General features: G+C 46.3%; 1 protein-coding gene across 7 annotated transcripts in view; it reads left to right on the forward strand.

Moving 5' to 3' along the window:
• Positions 1–20,309, forward strand: part of CERT1 (ceramide transporter 1) — a 166,251-nt gene that overhangs the window by 118,361 nt on the left and 27,581 nt on the right. For 5 of the 7 annotated variants that reach the window (XM_077817042.1, XM_077817045.1, XM_077817040.1 and 2 more), the window contains exons 8-9: positions 2,627–2,719; positions 13,046–13,132. In XM_077817042.1, the coding sequence (XP_077673168.1) occupies positions 2,627–2,719; positions 13,046–13,132 (180 nt within the window). The remainder of the gene's footprint in view (positions 1–2,626; positions 2,720–13,045; positions 13,133–20,309) is intronic. The other 2 variants (XM_077817044.1, XM_077817046.1) reach the window with 1 other exon arrangement.

Raw genomic sequence — 20,309 nt, forward strand, 5'->3', positions numbered from 1 at the left:
TGGAAGGGACCCCTGAAGGTCATCTAGTCCAACCCCCTGCTCGAAGCAGGACCAATTCCCAGTTAAATCATCCCAGCCAGGGCTTTGTCAAGCCTGACCTTAAAAACTTCTAAGGAAGGAGATTCTACCACCTCCCTAGGTAACGCATTCCAGTGTTTCACCACCCTCTTAGTGAAAAAGTTTTTCCTAATATCCAACCTAAATCTCCCCCGCTGCAACTTGAGACCATTACTCCTCATTCTGTCATCTGCTACCATTGAGAACAGTCTAGAGCCATCCTCTTTGGAACCCCCTTTCAGGTAGTTGAAAGCAGCTATCAAATCCCCCCTCATTCTTCTCTTCTGCAGACTAAACAATCCCAGCTCCCTCAGCCTCTCCTCATAAGTCATGTGTTCTAGACCCCTAATCATTTTTGTTGCCCTTCACTGGACTCTCTCCAATTTATCCACATCCTTCTTGTAGTGTGGGGCCCAAAACTGGACACAGTACTCCAGATGAGGCCTCACCAATGTCGAATAGAGGGGAACGATCACGTCCCTCGATCTGCTCGCTATGCCCCTACTTATACATCCCAAAATGCCATTGTCCTTCTTGGCAACAAGGGCACACTGCTGACTCATATCCAGCTTCTCGTCCACTGTCACCCCTAGGTCCTTTTCCGCAGAACTGCTGCCTAGCCATTCGGTCCCTAGTCTGTAGCGGTGCATTGGATTCTTCCATCCTAAGTGCAGGACCTGCACTTACCCTTATTGAACCTCATCAGATTTCTTTTGGCCCAATCCTCCAATTTGTCTAGGTCCTTCTGTATCCTATCCCTCCCCTCCAGCGTATCTACCACTCCTCCCAGTTTAGTATCGTCCGCAAATTTGCTGAGAAGGCAATCCACACCATCCTCCAGATCATTTATGAAGATATTGAACAAAACCGGCCCCAGGACCGACCCTTGGGGCACTCCACTTGACACCAGCTGCCAACTAGACATGGAGCCATTGATCACTACCCGTTGAGCCCGACAATCTAGCCAGCTTTCTACCCACCTTATATAATCTTCTCCCATTATTTACTAGTCCCAAAGACAAATAGGGTTGTACATCCGATCTTGGAGCTAAGAAAATTAAACAGGTTATCATAAATATAAAGGGAAGGGTAACCACCTTTCTGTATACAGCGCTATAAAATCCCTCCTGGCCAGAGGCAAAAACCCTTTCACCTGTGAAGGGTTAAGAAGCTAAGGTAACCTAGCTGGCACCTGACCCAAAATGACGAATGAGAGGGCAAGATAATTTCAAATCTGGGGGGGAGGACGGGGGGACAAAGGTTTCTTTCTGTCTGTGTGATGATTTTGCCGGGAACAGATCAGGAATGCAGACTTACAACTCCTGTTAAGTTAGTAAGTAATCTAGCTAGAAATGCGTTAGATTTCCTTTTGTTTAATGGCTGGTAAAATACGCTATGCTGGATGGCATATACATTCCTGTTTTTGTGTCTTTTTGTAACTTAAGGTTCTCCCTAGAGAGATTCTCTGTTTTGAGTCTGATTACCCTGTAAGGTATTTGCCATCCTGATTTTACAGAGGTGATTCTTTTACCTTTTATTTAACTAAAATTCTTCTTTTAAGAACCTGATTGATTTTTCATTGTTCTTAAGATCCAAGGGTTTGGATCTGTGTTCACCTGTACAAATTGGTGAGGATTCTTATCAAGCCTTCCCCAGGAAAGGGGGTGTAGGGCTTGGGGGGATATTTTGGGGGAAGACATCTCCAAGTGGGCTCTTTCCCTGTTCTTTGTTTAAAATGCTTGGTGGTGGCAGCATATGGTTCAAGGACAGGGCAAAGTTTGTACCTTGAGGAAGTTTTTAACCTAAGCTGGTAAGAATAAGCTTAGGGGGTCTTTCATGCAGGTCCCCACATCTGTACCTTAGAGTTCAGAGTGGAGAAGAAACCTTGACACAGGTACATCTGGAAGTTTCGGTTCAGAATGTTGACTCTTGGATCCATCATCACTTCTTTGATATATAGATAGGTCTGCAGCTCTCAGCCTCAAGGATGTTTATTTCCATATTTTGATACAGCCATCAGAAGATACCTTCAGTTCTCCTTTGGGCGGGACCATTTTCAATACAAGGATGGTGGATTGCACAAACTTTTTTGTACACCATTATTTTGAAGGCTAGAATAATGAACTACAAACATAGGCTATGTACACACTACAGTTTATGTCGGTATAAGTTACGTCGCTCAGATGTGTGAATAAGCCAACCCCCTGAGCAACGTAAATTACACCAACCTAATTGCTGGTATGGACAGCGCTACATCTCCCACCAACATAGGTACCACTTCTCGCAAGGGATGGAGTGATTAAGTCGACGCGAGAGCTCTCTCCTGTCGGCTTAGAGCATCTGCACTTGTAAGCTCTGTAGTGTAGCCATAGCCATAGTGTACGTAAATCTATATATACATAAAGTTCATAAACGTCAACATTGCCACAAATGTGCAAAAAGTGAAATTAAAACAGCGTGAGGCGGTACCCCACAACATTTTTTTTAAAAGTGGTTGTCCACCTTTTGTCAGACTTTCTTATAATGTTTGAGTCTGATTAATAGCTTCAAAATTTGATTGTTTTTATAGGAAATTGAAAAAAGGCGAAGAATAGAAGAAGCGTACAAAAATGCCATGACGGAACTTAAGAAAAAGTGCCATTTTGGAGGGCCAGACTATGAGGTATGAATTATGCTTATTTCTTTTCTCGCTTAGAATTTTCACAGATTAAATCCTTTCCTGACTAACTTGTATCCTTCATTGAAGTGATTTTTTTTGTGCAAGTATCAAACATTAAACCATGTGATTTTTCCTTGTAACTGACATCTGCTTTTATCAATATTTATTAAATACAAACTCTGCAACAGGGAAACTTATAGGAAGGGTTTCAATCCATACATTTGTAGCAAATGAGGGAAAGGGGATAATAAGATACATTTGAGTATACTAAGGGTATGTCTATACTACCCGCCGTATCGGTGGGCAGCGATCGATCTAGCGGGGGTCGATCTGTCGCGTCTAGTCTAGACATGATAAATCGATCCCTGAGTGCTCTCCCGTTGACTCCTGTACTCCACCGCTGCCGGAGACGCAGGCAGAGTCGACGGGGGAGGAGCAGCAATTGACTCACCATAGTGAAGACACCACGGTGAGTAGGTCTAAGTACATCGACTTCAGCTACATTATTGATGTAGCTGAAGTTGCATAACTTAGATCGATCCTCCCACCTAGTGTAGACCAGGGCTTAGTGAGACTGTCAAACATTTTTCTGTCTGAAAGATTTTACTTATTACGAGCAACACCTAAGATTATTATATCGCGCCTGGAGCTGCAGCTAGCGAGAGATGTCAAGAGTAACAAGAAGGGTTTCTTCAGGTATGTTGGCAACAAGAAGACAAGGAAAGTGTGGGCCCCTTAATGAATGCGGGAGGCAACCTAGTGACAGAGGATGTGGAAAAAGCTAATGTACTCAATGCTTTTTTTGCCTCTGTCTTCACGAACAAGGTCAGCTCCCAGACTGCTGCGCTGGGCATCACAACATGGGGAATAGATGGCCAGCCCTCTGTGGAGAAAGAGGTGGTTAGGGACTATTTAGAAAAGCTGGACGTGCACAAGTCCATGGGGCCGGACGAGTTGCATCCGAGAGTGCTAAAGGAATTGGCGGCTGTGATTGCAGAGCCATTGGCCATTATCTTTGAAAACTCGTGGCGAACGGGAGAAGTCCCGGATGACTGGAAAAAGGCTAATGTAGTGCCAATCTTTAAAAAAGGGAAGGAGGATGATCCTGGCAACTACAGGCCAGTCAGCCTCACCTCAGTTCCCGGAAAAATCATGGAGCAGGTCCTCAAGGAATCAATCCTGAAGCACTTACATGAGAGGAAAGTGATCAGGAACAGTCAGCATGGATTCACCAAGGGAAGGTCATGCCTGACTAATCTAATCGCCTTCTATGATGAGATTACTGGTTCTGTGAATGAAGGGAAAGCAGTGGATGTATTGTTTCTTGACTTTAGCAAAGCTTTTGACACTGTCTCCCACAGTATTCTTGTCAGCAAGTTAAAGAAGTATGGGCTGGATGAATGCACTATAAGGTGGGTAGAAAGTTGGCTAGATTGTCGGGCTCAACGGGTAGTGATCAATGGCTCCATGTCTAGTTGGCAGCCGGTGTCAAGTGGAGTGCCCCAGGGGTCGGTCCTGGGGCCGGTTTTGTTCAATATCTTCATAAATGATCTGGAGGATGGTGTGGATTGCACTCTTGGCAAGTTTGCGAATGATACTAAACTGGGAGGAGTGGTAGATACGCTGGAGGGCAGGGATAGGATACAGAGGGCCCTAGACAAATTGGAGGATTGGGCCAAAAGAAATCTGATGAGGTTCAATAAGGATAAGTGCAGGGTCCTGCACTTAGGACGGAAGAACCCAATGCACAGCTACAGACTAGGGACCGAATGGCTAGGCAGCAGTTCTGCAGAAAAGGACCTAGGGGTTGCAGTGGACAAGAAGCTGGATATGAGTCAGCAGTGTGCCCTTGTTGCCAAGAAGGCCAATGGCATTTTGGGATGTATAAGTAGGGGCATAGCGAGCAGATCGAGGGACGTGATCGTCCCCCTCTATTCGACATTGGTGAGGCCTCATCTGGAGTACTGTGTCCAGTTTTGGGCCCCACACTACAAGAAGGATGTGGAGAAATTGGAGAGAGTCCAGCGAAGGGCAATAAAAATGATTAGGGGTCTAGAACACATGACTTATGAGGAGAGGCTGAGGGAACTGGGATTGTTTAGTCTGCAGAAGAGAAGAATGAGGGGGGATTTGATAGCTGCTTTCAACTACCTGAGAGGTGGTTCCAGAGAGGATGGTTCTAGACTATTCTCAGTGGTAGCAGAAGACAGAACAAGGAGTAATGGTCTCAAGTTGCAGTGGGGGAGGTTTAGGTTGGATATTAGGAAAAACTTTTTCACTAGGAGGGTGGTGAAACACTGGAATGCATTACCTAGGGAGGTGGTGGAATCTCCTTCCTTAGAAGTTTTTAAGGTCAGGCTTGACAAAGCCCTGGCTGGGATGATTTAATTGGGGATTGGTCCTGCTTTGAGCAGGGGGTTGGACTAGATGACCTCCTGAGGTCCCTTCCAACCCTGATATTCTATGATTATGCGATTTTTCTGACTTTTTGTCAGTTTGCTTTATACATTTCACAGCACTTTGTGTATAGTTAGTTTGGCACCCTCCCCCCACCATCCCATAATCAGTTTTTCCCTGTTTGTATGCATCACTTATGCAGAACAGGGAAGAGAAAAAAACATTTGAAATAGAAAAATGCAAATATAAAAACATAATAATTGAACTTGGAGACTGGTATGGTATCTGAATCTAATTTAAACGTTGACAAGTTTTTGACTTGCTAGTCTCCCTTTAAACTGGTTTTGGGAATTCACATCTTAAAAGTTTATCTCGGTTAAGCTGTGAACATCTAAGCAGCTTCCCACTCAAGTATGCAGTTGGTCAAAGTTTGCAGCCGTAAACCTCTTTGTGGAATATTAAGTTTCTACACCCATATTGCAACTAAGCTAAATTACAGGCACGCTAACATTTTCACTTCCATGTAGGTCAAAATTTTGTAAATACAAAGATAGAAATCTTGACTGAGAGATGAATATTATTACATTTTGTTCTAAGATGCCAAGCAACTGCTTTGTGTGTGGTCTGTTAGTTTCAGCTGCTCTGCTGTGGTTGAGGAATACGCAGTTCAGCTAATATAGATGAAGTACAGAGGTGGAGTTTTTGTACCCCTGATTCTACGGTCACAGCCCCACAGTTCACACTTCAGCACAGTATAAACATAGCCTTAGTGCACAAAAAAGTAGTGGCACTTAGTGCACTGCAAGTTGGGATGTAAGGGCTACAGTCTCTTTGTGGATAAGCTCTAAGGTATGTTGTAGGAGTTCAAATAAAATGTTTTGATACTTCTAACATATATTGTAGTCAGGAATTTTGGCTTTTATTGAAATCCATTGTTCTGGGCCAAGGTGTTGGAAGCACCACAGGCCGGCAGAGGCACTTCGAAAAATGACACCCACACGCAGCTAAGCAGCGAGTTATTGGCTTTATTGAAGGTTAGTGACACTCCCGCAACGGGGACTCCAAGTGTTGCTGTCACGGAGGCGGAGAACCCAGCACACCGGAGCTTTGCCTGGGATGGAGTTCGACGAAGGGGTAAACAGCAAGTCCTAATAAGCAGTACACAGAGACAGCTCATGAATATGTAATTAGGTACTTTCCTAAAGGGGCTTTCCGCTACCTGGCAATGGACCATGCAAGGCAGAAAAAAACAGCCTAAAACCAGTTAGAGTGGGTTCTCCATGTCTTAGAGTGACCAGGTGGCCTCGAGAAAACGGAAGTTTCCTAGCTAGACCATAACAAAGTCTTCCACAGTCCCTTACATCCATTAATAAATAATATTTGTAAACATTGTAAGGAATGAATTGGTTGAAAGTGCTTCTGCCTATCAGCCTGAAAAAGGTACTGTAATTTCCATAGAATGTCTGCTTAAAATATCTAAAAAGTACTGAATTTTTAAAATGATAAACTACGTGGCTCTGGGAAGAAGGATAAAGGAGTTTGAGGAGCAAGTGGTGTTCTCGTCCATCCTCCCCGTGGAAGGAAAAGGCCTGGGTAGAGACTGTCGAATCATGGAAGTCAACGAATGGCTACGCAGGTGGTGTCGGAGAGAAGGCTTTGGATTCTTTGACCATGGGATGGTGTTCCAAGAAGGAGTGCTAGGCAGAGACGGGCTCCATCTAATTAAGAGAGGGAAAAGCATCTTCGCAAGCAGGCTGGCTAACCTAGTGAGGAGGGCTTTAAACTAGGTTCACCGGGGGAAGACCACCAAAGCCCTGAGGTAGGTGGGGAAGTGGGATACCAGGAGGAAGCACAAGCAGGAGCGCGTGAGAGGGGAGGGCTCCTGCCTCATTCTGAGAAAGAGGGGCGATCAACAGGTTATCTAAGTGCCTATACACAAATGCACGAAGCCTGGGAAACAAGCAGGGAGAACTGGAAGTCCTGGCAAAGTCAAGGAATTATGATGTGATTGGAATAACAGAGACTTGGTGGGATAACTCACATGACTGGAGTACTGTCATGGATGGATATAAGCTGTTCAGGAAGGACAGACAGGGCAGAAAAGGTGAGGGAGTTGCACTGTATGTAAGAGAGCAGTATGACTGCTCAGAGCTCAAGTATGAAACTGCAGAAAAACCTGAGTCTCTGGATTAAGTTTAGAAGTGTGAGCAACAAGGGTGATATCGTGGTGGGAGTCTACTTATAGACCATCGGACCAGGGGGATGAGGTGGACGAGGCTTTCTTCGGGCAACTCGCAGAAGTTACTAGATTGCACGCCCTGGTTCTCATGGGAGACCTCAATCACCCTGATACCTGCTGGGAGAGCAATACAGCAGTGCACAGACAATCCAGGAAGTTTTTGGAAAGTGTAGGGGACAATTTCCTGGTGCAAGTGCTGGAGGAACCAACTAGGGGCAGAGCTCTTCTTGACCTGCTGCTCACAAACCGGGAAGAATTAGTAGGGGAAGCAAAAGTGGATGGGAACCTGGGAGGCAGTGACCATGAGATGGTCGAGTTCAGGATCCTGACACAAGGAAGAAAGGAAAGCAGCAGCATATGGACCCTGGACTTCAGAAAAGCAGACTTTGACTCCCTCCAGGAACTGATGGGCAAGATCCCCTGGGAGAATAACATGAGGGGGAAAGGAGTCCAGGAGAGCTGGCTGTATTTTAAAGAAACCTTATTGAGGTTACAGTGACAAACCATCCGGATGTGTAGAAAGAATAGTAAATATATAATTGTCTTAACAGTGAAATCCTTGCTGATCTTAAACACAAAAAGGAAGCTTATAAGAAGTGGAAGATTGGACAAATGACCAGGGATGAGTGTAAAACTATTGCTCGGGCATGCAGGAATGAAATCAGGAACGCCAAATCACACCTGGAGTTGCAGCTAGCAAGAGATGTTAAGAGTAACAAGAAGGGTTTCTTCAGGTATGTTAGCAACAAGAAGAAAGTCGAGGATAGTATGGGCCCCTTACTGAATGAGGGAGGCAACCTAGTGACAGAGGATGTGGAAAAAGCTAATGTACTCAGTGCTTTTTTTGCCTCTGTCTTCACGAACAAGGTCAGCTCCCAGACTACTGCACTGGACAGCACAGCATGGGGAGGAGGTGACCAGCCCTCTGTGGAGAAAGAAGTGGTTCGGTACTATTTAGAAAAGCTGGACGTGCACAAGTCCATGGGGCCGGATGCGTTGCATCCGAGAGTGCTAAAGGAGTTGGTGGATGTGATTGCAGAGCCATTGGCCATTATCTCTGAAAACTCATGGCGATCGGGGGAAGTCCCGGACGACTGAAAAAAGGCTAATGTAGTGCCCATCTTTTAAAAAAGGGAAGGAAGAGGATCCTGGCAACTACAAACCAGTCAGCCTCACCTCAGTCCCTGGAAAAATCATGGAGCAGGTCCTCAAGGAATCAATTCTGAAGCACTTAGAGGAGAGGAAAGTGATCCAGTACAGTCAGCATGGATTCACCAAGGGCAAGTCATGCCTGACTAATCGAATTGCCTTCTATGACGAGATAACTGGTTCTGTGGATGAAGGGAAAGCAGTGGACGTGTTGTTCCTTGACTTTAGCAAAGCTTTTGACACTGTCTCCCACAGTATTCTTGCCAGCAAGTTAAAGAAGTATGGGCTGGATGAATGGACTATAAGGTGGATAGAAAGCTGGCTAGATTGTCGAGCTCAATGGGTAGTGATCAATGGCTCCATGTCTAGTTGGCAGCCGGTGTCAAGTGGAGTGCCCCAGGGGTCGGTCCTGGGGCCGGTTTTGTTCAATATCTTCGTAAATGATCTGGAGGATGGTGTGGATTGCACCCTCAGCAAATTTGCAGATGAAACTAAACTGGGAGAAGAGGTAGGTACGCTGGAGGGTAGGGATAGGATACAGAGGGCCCTAGACAAATTGGAGGATTGGGCCAAAAGAAATCTGATGAGGTTCAACAAGGACAAGTGCAGAGTCCTGCACTTATGACGGAAGACTCCAATGCACCGCTACAGACTAGGGACCGAATGGCTTGGCAGCAGTTCTGCAGAAAAGGACCTAGGGGTTGCAGTGGACGAGAAGCTGGATATGAGTCAACAGTGTGCCCTTGTTGCCAAGAAGGCCAATGGCATTTTGGGATGTATAAGTAGGGGCATTGGCAGCAGATCGAGGGACGTGATTGTTCCCCTCTATTCGAGACTGGTGAGGCCTCATCTGGAATACTGTGTCCAGTTTTGGGCCCCACACTACAAGAAGGATGTGGAAAAATTGGAGAGAGTCCAGCGGAGGGCAACAAAAATGATTAGGGGACTGGAACACATGACTTATGAGGAGAGGTTAAGGGAACTGGGGATGTTTAGTCTACAGAAGAGAAGGATGAGGGGGGATTTGATAGCTGCTTTCAGCTACCTGAAAGGGGGTTCCAAAGAGGATGGCTCTAGACTGTTCTCAGTGGTAGCAGATGACAGAGCAATGAGTAATGGTCTCAAATTGCAGTGGGGGAGATTTAGGTTGGATATTAGGAAAAACATTTTCACTAGGAGGGTGGTGAAACACTGGAATGCGTTACCTAGGGAGGTGGTGGAATCTCCTTCCTTAGAAGTTTTTAAGGTCAGGCTTGACAAAGCCCTGGCTGGGATGATTTAATTGGGGATCGGTCCTGCTTTGAGCAGGGGGTTGGACTAGATGACTTCCTGAGGTCCCTTCCAACCCTGATATTCTATGATTCCAAGGAATAATCATTTCATTTATTCGATGTATTTTGTCTTCACTCACTTCACTGACTACATGCTTCCTCCCCCATCCTTAACTTTTCCTGTGTGTGACATCTAGCCTTGTGATTTAACAAGAACTAAAAATTTAAAGCTAAAGTCACTGGACTTCTGCAAACATCAGACTTCATAAGATTGCTTTAAAGATAAAAGGAAAAACATTTGTTACCTTTGGAGTTGGTGAATAGGTGAAGTGTGTGAGTGTCTATGGGCCTTGCTAAATGGTGTAACTTACTTATAACACTCACCAACTAACTTTTTTTTGTATTGGATTTTATTACTGCCATAAGAAAATGGCATTTTTAAATCTCCTAGTAATATGATAACTTCACATGTATTTACACACATTTTTAGATGTCCTCAAACAGTGAAGAGGCATTCATTGGGCTTTTGATAAAATTCTCCACTTCTGCAGCCTCATCAGTTACCTTTTTCAGTTCCACTGGCATCCACTTAACTGCCAAAGCTTTCCAGTGAAGTAAACATTGTGTCCAAATAGCTTGGAGTGCAATAGTCTGGATTCTAGTCACAAGATCACTGTATTTTCTTCTTATAGCTCTGGCATTATCAGTGCCAGTCTTAACACAGTAATACCAATCCACTCCAGCTGCAAAAACTGAGAGTTGAAAACTTCAGATTTCCCCACACACCCCCATCGTCCCATACCACATCCTCTCAGTGGACAGCAAAACAGGCAGTCCTCACATATGGGTCTTTCCTGCTCATATTGTACAAATACTAAGTTGGGCAGAATAAGATACCATAGTTTCATCCAGTTATAATAAGAATTGGCTTCCTTGAGCTCTTCTAAACAGCAGTTTGCCAAATATATCCAGCCATGTCATGAATTTGTCAGTTCACTGAATCACAGGAAAAGGAAATTACTTTAACTTAACAAGCTGCAGCAGATTCCAGCACAACACTGGTTGAAGTTTTTGTCTCAAATATTGTCGTTTCTGTATTTATGAGCCATGGTGTCTTTTACTATCAAATGACACCAAATAATGGCGCTCAAAGGGCTTTCATGTTTACAGATTTACTATATGAAACAGTCTTCTAATTTTGTAAACTGGTAACTTTTTGCTTAAATTCAATGAGTTTCTTTTTTCAAGATGGATGGTTAGTTTCCAAATGACCCACCTCTTAATGGCTGTATGCATGTCCCAAAATCCTTTGCTAGTTTACTTCAACTCCTTTGAAGTATCAGGGTGGCTGGCAAGCATTCTGTATGCATTTTGGTCTAAGTTTGCCAGAAAGGAAAGTCAGGCTGCAAGTGGTCAATCCATAGAAGAGGGAAGAAAGGGTGGGTGGATGGAGCCATCCTACTCCATTGAGTAGGGCAGGAAGGTAATGTGGTTAATTCCCCTTAAAAGAAAAGCTGGGGAGCAAACAACAGCTACAGGCCATCTGCAGATTCAGCAGGCATGATTTTGTGTTTTTGTTCAGTTCACAGTTTTGAATTTATTTCCACTCTGCTCCTGATGTCTTCTGACCCTCCAATTAGTACCTTGTCCTGATCAAGAACTCCCTCATTTTGAGGCTGGTTAGCATGATTCCATGATCCTCTCCTTTGTCTCCCCCAATCCATCATATCCGGGGCCATTGTCACTCTGTGTCCCCAGTCTCTTTGCTCCCCTCCCCCTGGTTCAGCCCAGCAGCTGGAGTTAAAAGGTGAGGTTGTTTCTAAATATTTATATTTATAAACAATGCTCTTTATACATGGGTTTTTTTTAAATACCTCTTTATTTCTTTAAACTTCTAGCCACTCCCAAAAATAGTGGCTGTCACTTCTTAGCAAGACTTACAAACAAAAATGAATTTTGAATTTCTGGCGCAGGCCGTTTTAGAAAGATGATTCAGTGTACAAATAGCTTTTAAAAAAAAAAAAATCAGACTTCCCACAAAGACTCTTCACTGGAATGATAAGTAGCACACAAAATATCAAGATGTTCCTGTTACTAAATTAGCTGGAGAAGGCTTGAAAACTATGATTATAACAGAATTAGCTTCAACATTAGAATATGGATTATTATGGAGGGGAAGTAGTTTCTCCACAGTAAATCTGTAAAATAAAACTTCATATGTTAAACCACAGAGTCCATTACATGAATTCATGCAAAAACAAAGTAAAGTTGGAGTCGTCTTAAACTTCCATTTAAAAAAATAACTGCTTTTTATTATGTAATGTTAAAACTGACAAACTAATAAAAGAACTTTTAGAGTTGACAGGCCATCTGTTCTTTCAGGAGTCTACGTATAGCAGGGTCCAAGATTTTACATCATATTGTATGTGTTTATAATGGGGTGAATTAAGGAAGAACAGACCGGTGTTAAAAAGCCAGTGTTATGATCATGTTTTTTTAAAAGTATATACATTTATTAGTAATAACACTTTAAGTGATCACGGTTCGAGGAACTTTAAGATCAAACTTAAGCTTTACTATGTTGTTCTTTACTTTTTGCATATTTCTCTGCGTGGACAATTAACATTTTAGTTGTGTTGTCAGCCTTTCATGCCTGAAATACAGCTGAATATTTCAGTGTCTTTGTGCTGAAATCCTGTAATGGAATGATGATTTAAATTACACTTTATGCTGGGATTTGCAAAATAATTTATGGAAACATTTTTGTCACAAACTTTGTAAAAGAGTTCTCAAAGTGTGTGTGTGTGTGTGTGTGTGTGTATGTGAGAGAGAGAGAGAGTGAGAGAAAAAAATATGTAAAAACTAAATTTGAGGCCAAATTTTACCTGATTGTTGAAGTGCGAATTTCCTGGCTTTTGTTGTCTTGTGTTACAGCTCTTAAATTGTAGTTCTTTAAATGCATTGAGTGGAGTATTATCTTATTTTACCAAGTAGTGCTTTATTTTGAATTATACTCCAATAATTGTTATACTCAAGTAATGGTGAAAAGACTCGCTGTTATGAAAAATGGCTTTTGTGTATAGGTTCATAACTTTATATTTGATATATGCTTCGTCTGCAGATGAATTAGGACTTTTTTACACTGATAAAGAAATGCAATTTTATCAAATTGGCTAACGTTCACTTTTTTAAATTAAACTCCGTTTTCTGAAGTGTAGCATTCGTATTTTCTCCATTTTCTTTAGCTGTTTGCTTTTCTGTATTTTGGTTTAGGAGGGTCCTAATAGTCTGATTAATGAAGAAGAATTCTTTGATGCTGTTGAAGCTGCTCTTGACAGACAGGATAAAATAGAAGAACAGGTATTAATAGTACTAAATGTTTTAAGAGGCAATTATGTTCCTACTTTTAAAAAAATACCGTGCTTCAGCCTAGGATCTTTACGTCTTTTATGGTCCAAATTCTCTCTAGGGATACGTTCACAAAACTTATGTTAACTTGAGTAGGAATTTGCTCACAGGAATGTGTACAGAAGTTTGACAGTTAGAATTTGTATAGTAAAATATTTATGTATTTATAGCACCTGGGATACCTTTTTATGGACAAGGACCCCATTGTGCTGGGCATTGTACAAACAGAACAAAAAGACAGTTTTTCAAGTGCTTGTTCATGTTGATTCCAATCTAGGTGTGCGCGCACCCACATGTGTGGCTGTCAGAGATTTTTGCTTTAGCAGTACCCGTGGGGCCGGCAGTAGCGCCCTCTAGAGTGCTGTGCTCATGCCGCGGTATATCAGGTGCTGTTGGCTGGTGTGTCCTCAGTTCCTTCTTACCACCTGTGGTGATGAGTCAAAGTGCCTCTCTCACTTGTCAAGAGCTAGGGGTTTCTTCCAATGGACTTCATGCCTTCAGGCCTTTGCTTGATTGTAGTTAGTGTTACGTTGTTAAGTAGTTGTTAAGGGTATAGTTAGCTGATAGCTAAGGTCCCAGTGGGGACTTTACCTCAAACAGGACATGCCCTGAGCTCCTGGGTTTAAGCCCTGCTCGGTCTGTGACAGGCCTATGTCTGTGAGTGATCCCCCCAACAGCTGCCTTAAGTACTTGGGGGAATCATACATCAAGGAGCATTGCTGGATTTGTAAGAACTTTTGGCCTCACACCCAGAAGGAGAGGGACATTTGCCTCAGGGCTTCCTGACGGAGTCCCCTCTCCGCCCAACTTCTCAGCCCTCTATGCAGGCTGCACCGAGGATTTCGGTTTCCATGCACAGTGCATTGGCACTGAAGAAGAAGGCGAAGAAGCACTCACCGGTGCCAAGCAAGAAGGCCCAAGGGTCATCCAATAGAGAGACCGGGCCTGTCCGCCAGCCTTCTCCAGAGCAACATGAGCATGCCTCTGTGGCTGGGGCTCTTAGCCCTCTTAAAGGTCCATCACCGACTCTGTGAGCAGCATAGGACTCACCACCCTGCCTGCACCATCGTCATCCCAAGCCCAGGTGCAGAGAGGGCACGGTTCTCCACCTGCTTCTATGATGTCTCAGGTGATGCAGGACCAGTCTAAGGCTTCCTGAGAGAGAAAGCTAGCTGTTAAGTCTCCTCTGGGGACGGGAGAGCTCCATCGGTCACTGGACAAGTAATCCTGTGGCAGGTCACAGCCGCGCTGCCGATTGCCCAAACTCTCCCCCTGGATGTCGAGACATTATTCCCCAGTGCGGGGTCTGCACTCTCCATATTATGACCGACTCTGTTCCCCCCCTCGCTGAGCCGCATCTAGACGTCTGTCTCGGTTGCTGGGACCATGGGACTACTTCTCCTCATGTTACTGGTCTCCCCGGCGCCGTTCCACCCGACCCAAATCTCCCTGGGACCAGGACCGTTAACCCCGGAATAGCCACCGGTCACTTACGCCTGGTCAAAGCTCACTGGTAGCCATGACCAGCAAGTAGACCCAGGCGTCAACAGGTCCTCCCTGGTCACTGAAGATTGGTTCCTTTGGTGCGGAGGCCCAGCTCAGCCCATCGCCCCGGTCTCCGCAATGGGTTTGGACACTGGGAACTTCTCTGCTGTCCCCGGCACTGTGGTGGCAGCACAGCCAGTGGCCAACACAGTGGCTGTATTGGGGAGCATGGGGCATTTCGGTGATGATGATGCCCCCTTTGCAGCACGTATCAGTGGCTGCGTTGGAGCGAATATAGACTGCCCCACTGGCACCAGGTATGGTACTGGAAGCTCGCTCCGAGGTCAGGGTGGAGGATGCGGTGCTTACCCTCAAACCTCCCTCTCCAACGGCTGCTGAGCCCTCATGTCTCCTCTTTCCTGGACAAGGCACTCATGGGACCTTCCAGGGCCAGCTCCCCAGATGACTTTAAAGAACACCAAGCCCTTCTCAGGCGGGTGTCCAAGAACTTGAGGCTGGAAGTGCAGGAGATAGTGGAGCAGGAGGACACCCTTTTCAACCTCCTCTCAAGAAGCTGAAGTTCTGCATGGTCTCCCTGGCCTCCATTATCCCCTCCCTGGATCCGGGAGACTGGTACGCCGCTCTCAACTTAAAGGATGCTTGCTTCCATGTCTCCATATTACTATGAAACGCAGGAACCATCTGTGTCATGGGGACTGGGCACCACTTACAGTTCACAGCACTACCCTTTGGCCTGTCCTCCGCTCCCAGGGTGTTCACGAAATGCATGGTGCCAGTAGTGGCTTACCTCAGATGTCAGGGGATCCAGATCTGTCTGTACCTTGATGACTGACTCCTCAAAGGCACGTCTCTGGGTCAGGTGCGGAGAAGCCTTGATCTAGTATGCTCTACCTGCAATGACCTGGGCCTGTTAATAGTCACAGAAAAGTCCACATTAATGCCGGTCCAGCGCATAGAGTTTATCAGAGCGGTTCTCGATTCCACACGAGACAGGGCCTTCATTCCGAAAGCACACTTTCAGGCCATGGTGGATCTCATTGTCCAGGTGAGGAGACATCCGATCACCATGGCCCATGCTTGCCTGCGGCTGGTGGACCACACGGCAGCATACATGTACGTGGTTAGGCACACCTGGGTTCGTCTGCCACCCCTGCATACATGGCTAGCAACGGTCTACGTTCCCAGCAGGTACTGCTGGGACCAAGCAGTCACAGTACTGGACCGCGTCCTCTCATCCTTGAACTATTGGCTAGACCCCTAGTTAGTGCTGCAGGGAGTTGACTTTGTGTCCCTATCACCGTCACTCACCCTGGTCTCAGATGCATCAGATCTGGGCTGGGGAGCCCACCTGGGCAAGTGCGGCAGCCAAGGTCGCTGGATGCAGCACAATTTAGCTCTTTATATCGACGTCAGGGCGGTGGCCTGGCCTGTCAGGCGTTTTTGCTCCACCTAAAAGGCAAGGTGATGCAGGTCCTTACGGACAATATGGCCGTGATGTATCACATCAACATTACATCAGGTCCTCAGCCATGTGTCAAGAGCCAAGAAGCCTCAGTCTCTGGGACCTTGGTGTGCAGAACGCCATCCACCTGATGGCCACTTGCTTACCTGGAACGTCCTGGCAGATCACCTCAGCAAAACTTTCTCCTCTCGCCACGAGTGGTCCCTCCATCCAGAGGTGGTCAACCTGATCTTTCAACGGTGGGGGACTCCCCAGGTGGACCTGTTTATGTCCAGGCAGAGTAGGAAGTCCCAGGTGTTCTGCTCCAGGATCAGGAAGGCATCTGACAGGGAACCCTTGTCCCCACCGGGGTTCAGGAGCGCTGATTTATGCTTTTTCGCCAGTGCTGCTTATCCACAGAGTCCTGCTAAAGGTGAAGCAGCACAGAGCATGGATCATTCTCATTGCCCCGGCGTGGCCTCGCCAGCACTGGTTTAGCATGCCGATGAGTCTTTCAGTGATGGACCTGCTGCAGTTACCTTTCTGTCTGGATCTGCTGTCTCAGAAGCATGGCAATCTGCTGCAACCAAATATGGCATCGCTGCACCTGATGATGTGGCTGCTCTATAGCTGTGCACGGACAAGCGAGCGTGCTCCGCAGTGGTCCAACAGGTCCTGCTGAGCAGCAGGAAGCCTTCCACCAAGGCTTCCTTTTTGGCCAAGTGGAACCGCTTCGCATGTTGGGCTTTGGACAAGCACGTTTGTCCTAAGGAGACCTCGTTGCAAGACATCCTGGACTATTTGCTGCATCTAAAGCTCCAGGGGTTGTCTCGTCTTTGGTCAAGATGCACCTGGCAGCCATTTCTGTGTTCCACCTTCTGCTTCAGTGCAGGTCGGTCTTCGCCCCTCCCATGACAGTGTGGTTCCTGAAAGGTCTAGAGCACCTACACCCACATGTCCGAGACCTGGTCTCCCCGTGGGACCTGAATCTGATGCTATTGAAGCTCATGGGCCCTCCCTTTGAAACCCTAGATTCCTGCTCCCTCCTGCTTCTTTCCTGGAAGGTGTCCTTTTTGGTTGCTATAATGTTGGCTCTACAAAGGCACAATCCAGCTGTGCCGCATCCGGCTTTTCTGCCCAAGGTTGTTTCCTAGTTCTACTTGGGCCAGGATATTTACTTACTGGTCCTGTGTCCGAAGCCTCCCATCAGATGAGGAGTGAAGGTTGCATACGCTGGACGTCAGACAGGCATTGACCTTCTACGTTGGTAGAACACGGCCATTCCATAAGTCAGCGCAGTTGTTTGTTGCTATCGCAGACAGGGTGAAGGGCTGCCTGGTGTCAGCCCAGAGAATTTCGTTTTGGATCATGGCGTGCATACGCCACTGCTACGGGCTGGCGAAAGTGCCCCTGCCAGCAACTGATGGCTCATTCCACTAGAGTGCAGGCGTCTTCAGCAGCCTTCCCGGCACAGGTGCCAATTGAAGAAATCTGTTGGGATGCCACCTGGTCATCGGTCCATACGTTCGCGTTGCACTACGCACTGACTCAGCAGGTGCGAGACAACAGTGGCTTTGGCAGAGCTGTACTACAAGCTGCACAATGGTGAACTCCAAGCCTACCTCCATTGATACTGCTTGCGAGTCACCTAGAATGGAATTGACATAAGCAAGCACTCTAAGAAGAAAAAATGGTTACCTGCCTTTCGTAACTGTTCTTTGAGAAGTGTTGCTCATGTCCATTCCACTACCCTCCCTCCTGCCCCTCTGTCAGAGTTGTCAGAAAGCCCACGCCCTCTCAGTTCCTTCTCTCAGTGCCTGATACACCGCGGCATGAGCATGGCCCTCTAGAGGGCGCTACAGCCGGCCCTCTGACTGCAGCTAAAGCAAAAATCTCCAGACATGCACGTGGGTGTGTGCATACCTAGAATGGCATGGACATGAGCAACACATCTCAAAGAACAACAGTTATGAAAGGTAGGTAACCATTTTTTCTAGACAGATTGGAGGATTGGACCAAAAGAAATCTGACGTTCAACAAGGACAAGTGCAGAGTCTTGCACTTAGGATGGAAGACTCCCATGCACTGCTACAGGCTGGGGACCAAATGGCTAAGCGGCCGTCCAGCAGGAAAGGAGCTGGGGATTACAGTGGACGAGAACCTGGATATGAGTCAACAGTGTGCCCTTCTTGCCAAGAAGGCTAATAGCATATTGGGCTACATTAGTAGGAGTGTTGTCAGCAAATTGAGGGAAGTGATTATTCCACTGTATTTGGCACTGGTGAAGCCACATCTGGAGTACTGAGTCCAGTTTTGGGCCCCCACTACAGAAAGGATGTGGACAAATTGGAGAGAGTCCAGCGGAGGGCAACGAAAACGATTAGGGGGCTGGGGCCCATGACTTACGAGGAGAGGCTGAGGTAACTGGGCTTATTTAGTCTTCAGAAGAGTGAGGGGGGATTTGATAGTAACCTTCAACTCCCTGAAGCGTGGTTCCAAAGAGAATGGAGCTAGGCTGTTCTCAGTGGTGGCAGATTATAGAGCAAGGAGCAATAGTCTCAAGTTGCAGTGCGGGAGGTCTAGGTTGGGTATTAGGAAAAACAATTTCACTAGGAGGGTGGTAAGGCACTGGAATGGGTTGCCTAGGGAGGTGGTAGAATCTCCATCCTTAGAGGTTTTTAAGGCCTGGCTTGACAAAGCCCTGGCTGGGATGATTTAGTTGGGGTTGGTCCTGCTTTGAGCAGGGGTTTAGACTAGATGACTTCCTGAGGTCTCTTCCAACCCTAATCGTCTATGTTTCTATGATCTTGAGGAACAACAGTTGCAAAAGGTAGGTAACTGTTTTTTCCTACTCCAAAGAGTCTGCAATCTAAATAGTAACTACTAGTTCTTCGAATAGTGTCCCTTTTGGTGTTCCACTTCAGGTGTACATGAAGATTGGATGATTTCTAGCTAGCAATGTCCATTCAGCCCACACATAGACCCCATGGCTTCTTGTGGCAGACACTGAGGCTATATAGGGGTACGTGGGCAAACTGCCTGCAGTTTCTTCTCTACCACCTCAGCCTGAGACAGAACCCTAGTGTGTCAGCCTAGAGCATACTTGGACTTCTTTCTTTTCTCTTTTTCTCAGTTAGTTTATTGTTGTAGGTCAGTATTTAGTACAGTTGGTTTCAGATGAGAGGATGTTTTTTTTCTTCTCTCTGGAATACCGGTCTTCTCCTGGTGGGGTATGCCTTGTTTGCCAGGCTTCAAATGCTGCCTGTCTTGCCAGGAGGCTATGCTAGTAAGTGACGGGCACTCCATATGTGTCTGTTGCCTGGGGGAGTCCCTTGTCTCCTAGAAGCATTCCTTCTGTTTGGCCCTTTAAGAGCAAAGCTAGAAAAAACAGGGAGGTAAAGGTCAGACTGTTGGCAAGAGAATGCTCCCTGCAACTACCCTCTGATCCAGATCAGGAGATTACCCTCCCCTCCTCGGTACATTTGTCCATGGACAGATCCTGCACCCCATCAACCTTGAGGCATGCTTCCCCTAACAAAGGGACGTCTTTGGAGCCTGCTGGGAAGACTCCCAGAAAGAGGAGCATGGACTCTCACTGAGCCAGCTCCAAAAAAGACTTCGTCCCCGTTGAGATCCTTGTACTTCAAGAGTACTGTTGAGGTCAAGGACCCTTTCTCCAGTACCAGTAGGCCTGCAAAGCCCCTGGAGCTCTAAGGACTGGAAGCATAGCTCCGATAGGGCAACTATATCCTCCACCAGTAAGGAGAGTAAGCACAGGGTACTACCTATTTTGGCCCTGCTCAACACCAAAGTATCCTGCTCAGCCACTGATGTTGTGTCTTAACCAGCCATTGGTACTGTTGTAAGCAGCTCGGGCAGGGGTACCGAGCAAACACTGGGACTTGACATCTACAATGCCTGAAGTACACCCATCATCCTTGGGACTGTCAGCTACAGCAACGTCTGCTATGGTGTCGGTACTGGGGTCCTTTCTGGTACCACAGGAGTTCCGATACTCAATGGACCTCTCTGGATCAGACAAACTAGAGTGTCCATTGTTGTTGGGTACCAAGCGTCTCTCAGTACTGAGACCTCAGTCTCTGAGTGGCCACTTCATGGCACAGGACTGTGCTCTGTCCTCAAATCCTGCTCCGCTATGGGAGGATGCGAGAAGGAGACCAG

This window comes from Eretmochelys imbricata, chromosome 5 (assembly GCF_965152235.1).
Source record: "Eretmochelys imbricata isolate rEreImb1 chromosome 5, rEreImb1.hap1, whole genome shotgun sequence".
Classification (NCBI taxonomy): Eukaryota; Metazoa; Chordata; order Testudines; family Cheloniidae; genus Eretmochelys; species Eretmochelys imbricata.